Source organism: Notechis scutatus, chromosome Z (genome assembly GCF_049901735.1).
Source record: "Notechis scutatus isolate UNSWTSFEM ecotype Mainland chromosome Z, rNotScu1.2, whole genome shotgun sequence".
NCBI classification, from domain to species: Eukaryota; Metazoa; Chordata; class Lepidosauria; order Squamata; family Elapidae; genus Notechis; species Notechis scutatus.
In genome coordinates this window covers 124702445-124709332 of record NC_142025.1, presented here as the reverse complement: position 1 = coordinate 124709332, position 6888 = coordinate 124702445, and the positions used below count along the sequence as shown (strand labels likewise).

General features: G+C 37.1%; 1 protein-coding gene across 1 annotated transcript; it reads left to right on the top strand.

The window, feature by feature from the left end:
* The first annotated feature begins 3490 nt into the window (after window positions 1-3490).
* Window positions 3491-4477, top strand: LOC113426200 (olfactory receptor 4Q3-like). The gene has a single exon (XM_026688571.2). It carries the CDS (start codon window positions 3530-3532, stop codon window positions 4475-4477), a length of 948 nt encoding a protein of 315 aa, XP_026544356.2. The 5' UTR covers window positions 3491-3529.
* Window positions 4478-6888: the final 2411 nt, after the last annotated feature.

The following is a 6888-nucleotide window of genomic DNA, read 5'->3' as shown; positions in this document are numbered from 1 at the left end:
GAAATTCAAAAATGGGAATCAAATGATCCCAAGATATTGCAACTGTTATAAATACATGCCAGTTGCCAAGCACATGAGTTTTGGATCACATGAATGTGGAAATGTTGTGACAGTCGTAAGTGCAAGAATCAGTCAGACACGTTGTTCAACCAATCAACTTCAACAACCCTAAGAAGTAGGTTGACATTTTTAAAGCAAGTGTTCCAAATTTAGCCAATGACCTTCCATTGTTGAGGATAATCGAAAGCTTGGGTCCCTCTGCTCCTTTTCAACTTGGTTAACCACTATTCCACACTAATTCTCATCATCATCATTATAATCTTTCACTATCTTATACATGACATAGATCATAATGATACATATTAGATAGAAAGATATAAAACACTGATTTCTTTGCTTCAACCATATCTTCTGTAACTTTTGCAGTTATCTTTCTTGATTGGGGACCTGAAAATGGCCTCATAAGAATGTATCCCAAAGGTATAAAACTTGACACTGAAATATTTCTTAAGTGTTTCTTGGTACACTGTTGGTAGGAGAAGTAGGTTAGTCTGATTGCTTGGTTTTCTGAAGAGAAAAAGGTAATGGTGAATTTTTCCAGATGAAAAGTTCTCCTATAGATGTTATCTTTATTCCAGAATTTCTCCTATAGGTGTTATCTTTATTCCATCTTGGAGGTCCTCTTAGCAACTGGAATGAAAAAGTAATATGAGCATCTGCTACCTGATTTCAGAAAAGAATAATTGTTTAGAAGGCAGGTAAGCAATGAACAAAAGATAACCTACTAATGGATATTAGAGGTCAGTTTCAGAATTTTTGATGTCATTTTGATAGGTTACTGAGAAAAAAATTAAAACATGTCAAATGCAAAGAAAGATATCATCTATTTTGGATGGATGTTTGGAAAAGCTGAGAATAAAAATCGGTAGATTCTATTTTTATATTTCCTACTTGTACTGTCCTGTAATACTCCTATTATATAGACATCTGGATTTTTTTTATCAAATAATTACTTTTTTGTTTTTTTTCCTTTTGTACTTTATTTCTTTTTTTCATTGCTTGTGAGAGCACAGTCCAAAAACCATTGTAATGCAAGCTGACACTGGCTAATAATACAGATTAAAGATATGAAATGGGATGATGTCTATTAAGATAGGCAAGTAACCTTTTGTAATGGCCTTTGACCAATATGTGCAGATAGATAGATAGGTAGGTAGGTAGGTAGGTAGGTATAGGTATAGATATAGATATGGCAATAAAAGAAGTAAAATAAAGAGGAAGAGAAAGAACAGAAGGGCAAAGGAAAATGTTTTAATGATATCAAATAAATGCATCAGTGAGGCAAAACTTGACATGATGGATGATAATGGTCTTATGAACTGCTAAAAGTTGTAAGATACTTCTCTCTGGTGAAGAGATCTAAAATGGGATGAATGAATGTGCTATATTTTTATATGGGTTGTAGATGTCCTATATTGCTATATGGAATTGGCAGGACTGTGGGAATTATGTGGCTTATGTGCAAATGGGGAGGGAACAGGTTATTTTCATTCTACTAGAGTGACATGAATTACTAACATTAAATCTAAAGTAGCTTTAGAAGCAAGTGAGAAGTCTAGTGCACTGTGGGTCAAAAAACTCTATGATTGCTTGACAGGTTGAGGTGATAGATTAGAGGGAAGGATGGATGGATGGATGGATGGATGGATGGACGGACAGACAGACAGATAGATACAAATAGACAGACAGACATAGAAATATGCAGGTCAGCTGGATAATGTAGATACAGCATTGCCTAGCTTACTGCCAGAGAACAATATCCAAAATATAAGGTGCAAGTCATGTGTACAATAAAAACCTCCTGCCAGCAATCAACACCCAGATAATCAGAAATTAATATTGGTACTAGGTCAACAGTCAAGTAGTAAACAATGCCCCAAATCAAAGAACCACCAACACAGACAATCAAACAACAGTCTAATCAAGGAACTACCAAGAACACACCAATACTGACAGGGCAAACAACTTGTATAAAAACAGAGACCCAACTTCTAGTACTGATGATGTTAATTAGTTGGGTAATGAAATGTATGCTAGAAAACAACCAAGCTCAGAGAACAGCAAGGACCCCAGAGTTATGCTGCATTGCACATTTTACTATAATCTGAAAATTATTGTCACAGTTAGTGAGTAACTAAAAACTGACTCTTATACCTCCATTTGTCTCCTGGCAGTAATGAAATTCTTTAAAATCAGATTCTTTCTGTTTCTGTCACTATGAAAATGGTAAATATTAATAAAACAAAAATTGAATGGAGAAAGAGTTAAGAATTTGCTGTCTAGTTCAATGCATGTTCTGGCTTCATTCTTGTAGGGAAGTGGTAGTAGATTAAATATTGAAGAATTACAGTATGAAGAATCCACTGGATCATCATAACTCAAACCTCTATAATCTAAGGTTTTTTTTTAGTAAGGGCAACAAAAATGGTTCAAGGTCTGAGGGACAAAACATATCAGGAGATATTGAAGGTACTGAATATGTACAGCCTCAAGGACAGAAGGGAAATGGGGAACATGATTGAAACCTTTAAATATATTAAGGATGTGAAAAAGGTTCTCAAAGGCAGTATTTTCAATATTAAGCAAAAATTAAGAACACAAAGTCATAACCTCAAACTGAAAGGAAGGAAGGAAGTTCAAAAGTCATGTTAGAAATTATTACTTTGCAGAAAGTTTAGTGGATGTTTGGAGCCAATTTAAAGAGGCGGTAGTGGGTCAATCATAAGTAACTGCGTTTAAACAGGCTTGGGATAAACACATCCATCACCATCAAAAGGAGGGACATGGTTGCTCAGTGGATAAGATGCTGAGCTTGTCGATCAGAAAGGTCAGAGGTTCGGCAATTCAAATCCCTAGCACCATGTAACGGAGTGAGTTCCCGTTACTTGTCCCAGCTTCTGCCAACCCAGCAATTCAAAAGCATATAAAAAATGCAAGTAGAAAAATAGGGACCACTTTGGTGGGAAGGTAACAGTATTCTGTGTACCTTCTGCATTTAGTCATGCCGGCCACATGACCACGGAGACATCTTCGGACAGCACTGGCTCTTCAGCTTTGTAACAGAGATGAGCATCGCCCTAGAGCTGGAAATGACTAGCACATATGTGCCAGGGAACCTTTACACCATCAAAAATTAAAAATTAAAATAGACAATTAAAAAATACATGAAGACATAAATTAAAAAGACAACAGAAAACAAAACAACTCCCCCCTCAAAGGGTAGCGTTGATGGACCACTAGGTCTTTACTTGCCATCATCTATGTTTCTAATTTACAGCAGTACCAGGAAGTTTATAATAGATACTGAAATTGACATTATTTCTTTTTCTACTATATGGTTTATTGAGTTCTCTTCATTTTTATTCATACCTGAAGAGAAAGCCATGTGGTCACTGATTAGGAAGAAAAGATCCTGAAAGTGGCTATACTAAATAACTGTCTTTTCTCTTTGTAAGGTCCTGTTACTTTCATGAATTCTTCGAAAATCACAGAATTTGTCTTCCTGGGTCTTTCCAGTTCACGGCCCATCCAGCTCCTTCTATCTGTCCTGGTCATGATATGTTACACTGCCATTCTATTGGGCAACCTCCTAATTGTAGTAACTGTGCATATAGATCCACACCTTCTAAGGTCACCCATGTATTTTTTCTTAGCCAATTTATCCATCATTGATACTGCTTTAAGTTCAGTGGTTGTTCCTAAGATGGCAACAGATCTGATTACCTGTGGTAGCACTGTCTCATATGCAGACTGTATGTCCCAACTCTTTTTTCTACATGTCTTTGGAGGTTCTGAAGTGTTTCTTCTTACTCTCATGGCCTATGATCGCTATGTGGCCATTTGCCACCCACTGACATACACAATCAAAATGAACCGTCCACGCTGCATTAGACTGCTGTGTTGGTGTTGGGCTGGAGGCCTCCTTCACTCTGGCAGCCAGCTGTTCCTGGTCCTACAGCTGCCGTTCTGTGGCCCAAGTGAGGTGGACAATTTCTTTTGTGATGTTCCACAGGTAGTCAAACTGGCTTGTGTAGAAACCTATGTGACTGAGATACTCATGGTGGCCAATAGTGGCCTGATCAACCTGGTTTGTTTCATCATCTTGCTGACCTCCTACAGCATCATCCTGTACACACTTCAAGGCCGCTTCAAGGAGAGTGGAGGGAAAGCTCTGTATACTTGTAGTTCTCACTTGACAGTGGTCAGTATTTTTTTCCTGCCTTGCCTCTTTGTGTACCTCATTCCCATCTTCAATTCCAGTTTGGACAAGATATCTTCCGTATTTTATACCACAATTACTCCTTTCCTTAATCCTATGATATATTCTCTAAGAAATCAGGAAATGAAGAAGGCAATGGGCCGGGTGACAAAGAAATTCATGTTTGAGGATTGGTATCAGAAGAAAGGAAAAGCATAAGTTGAATTTCTAAAATTCCGTTTTGGTTCTTGAGATAATCTTTTCTGGAGTTATCACTAGATAAGTAATAAGGGATGTGGTCCACCAATCTATAACATATATATCTTCCAGATAAAGCAGGAATAATGCTTTTAAAACCCATGCTTGTTTATTAATTATTAGAAAATGTGTGTGTGTATGTGTGTATGTGTGTGTCTGCCCATTTTATATGTGAACTCTAGGTAACATCAAGACAAAAACAACAATATATCAATCAAATAAAACAGAATTAAAATACTTATAACACAATACTCAAGCAGCTGTATACTAAGCAGACACACAAATCATCCCAAAAATACTTGATCCAGTTGTATATTTTTTGTGGTATATTTGAACTTTGTGGTTAATGACAATATGAGTGCCCTACATTGTGAAAAATTTGTAACTATTGCTCTCTGAAGTCCTTGAAGCACTAAGTGCTCAAACCAGGAAAGGAGCCAGGAGATATGGAATAAGTCAATTAAAATGTTAAAGAGATTATTATCTGCAGAGAAGTTGCAAAATCTTCCTATTTTGGGGTAATGTTTATTGGTCATTGCAAGTACCAAGGCTAATGTCATATCTTTTTCATTAAATTCTTCACCTTTCATTCAGTGGAGATGTCCACTCAACAAATCGTGTGGAAGAGACTTCAGCTGACAAAGTAACTGGATTGCCAGTAAGTTTTCCCAAACTTTCCATTGGGAAAAAATTCTATACTATTGAACATTTTCATTTTGTTAAAATCAAATTCATTCACTTTGCACTTCAGTTTGTTTGCCTTTCTACTGAGTCAAAATCTATTATTTTCTTGAGTTCCTAAGAACTCAACTTCTTGAAACCCAACTTCTCCTAATGATTTTGCTTATTGGAAACCAGTTGGGAAGGTCACAATTGTGATCACATGACTGAGGACACTGCAATTGTCATAAAAACATGGCAGTTACCAAGCACCTGCATTTTTGATCACATGACTAAGGGGATGCTGTGCAGTTATAAGTATGAGGACCAGTCATAAGTCATTTTTTCAGTCTTGTTTTAACTTCGAATGATTGCTAAACAAATGGTTGTAATATAATTGCTAAACATCTAGGGAGATTCTCAGTCATCCAGATCATAGCTATCTCAACAGTGATTTTTTTCAAAACTGTTTTCCAGGAAGAGGAGGAAGAGGAGAAAGGGGAAGGACAAAGCTTCAATAGTTGCAATTGCTAGCTTCCGGTTTGAGCTTCTTCAGTGACAGACCGAAACCGTGTCTCTACGCGGTTTCGATCCATGCTTGCTGCTGGAGCGTCCCGAGCTGGCTGGTTTCGGGGCTAAGCCACCCTGTAGAGGTGGTGAAGAAGGGGGAGACTGTCTGCAGGGTTGAGGAGAGCCGCATCTCTCCTCCCCAGCTGGCCATTACTCCCTTTCCTGAAGGCGGTTGTAGCGGTGGTCAGAAATGGCCACCACAAAGAAGAACTCGAATGGAAAAGAATGTGCAGGAGGAAGATAAGAAGAGAAAGTTTTGGTTGACCAGGTCAAACAGCAAAAGCAACAAATAAGGTACCCTGGAATTGAAACTATTAAAAAAAAGAATCACTTTGTTCCCTAAGAAGATGTCTAAGCTGCAAAGGAGAGAGAAAAGGGAAAGGATTTGGTTTTTTTTCTCCTCTTCCTATACTGACAGCTAAGAGACTTAAACAAGAAATTGAAAAAAATCCACTTTGACATTAATAGGCACTTAATGCTGAAAATAAAAAGTCAAAGGGATAATAAAGATTTCTGGATAATTAAAAGCTTTTGAAAACAGGAAAGGAGAGAAAAAGAATAAAAGGGCAGGATCTGGAAGGGAGGAGACTGCCTGGAATTAAAAAGAACTTATAGCAAAATCTCAACAAGACTTCCAAAAGATACATCTTAACTGAAACATCGCAACAAAATAGTAAAACCCCAGGAAGAGAAAGTGAAAAAAGAAGCATGAAGAAACAGCTTGGGACTATTTGGATTACTTGGTGATCTCTCGATTCTTGGTTATTGCATTTGAATGACTAAAATCAATTGGGTGGTTGTTTAAAACTGTTTAAAATGGCTCCACTTTTAGAAGAACTGAAAATGGAACTTAAAAAGTACAAAGAAGATGCACAAGAAGGGAGAGCTTATTTTGGCTTTGTATTTCAGTTCTTAGAAATGGAGATTTGGAACTATGAGAAACAACAAGAAATGCCTGCAGAACAAGAAGATTGGGACAAAGAAGAAGCCATCTTTAATGAACAAGTAATCTTAGGTGGAGGAAAAAAAGGAAAGGAGGGAAAGAGAATGGAAAGTTTAAGATTGGGAAAAACAACCCCAAAAAAAGAATAGAGTGAAAAATAAGTATAAAATCAGAAAGCAACAGAAGAGGGAAATGCAGA

Excerpts from the sequence above, each read along its gene's own strand:
- LOC113426200 (XM_026688571.2), top strand. The coding sequence starts at position 3,530 with ATGAATTCTTCGAAAATCACAGAATTTGTCTTCCTGGGTCTTTCCAGT.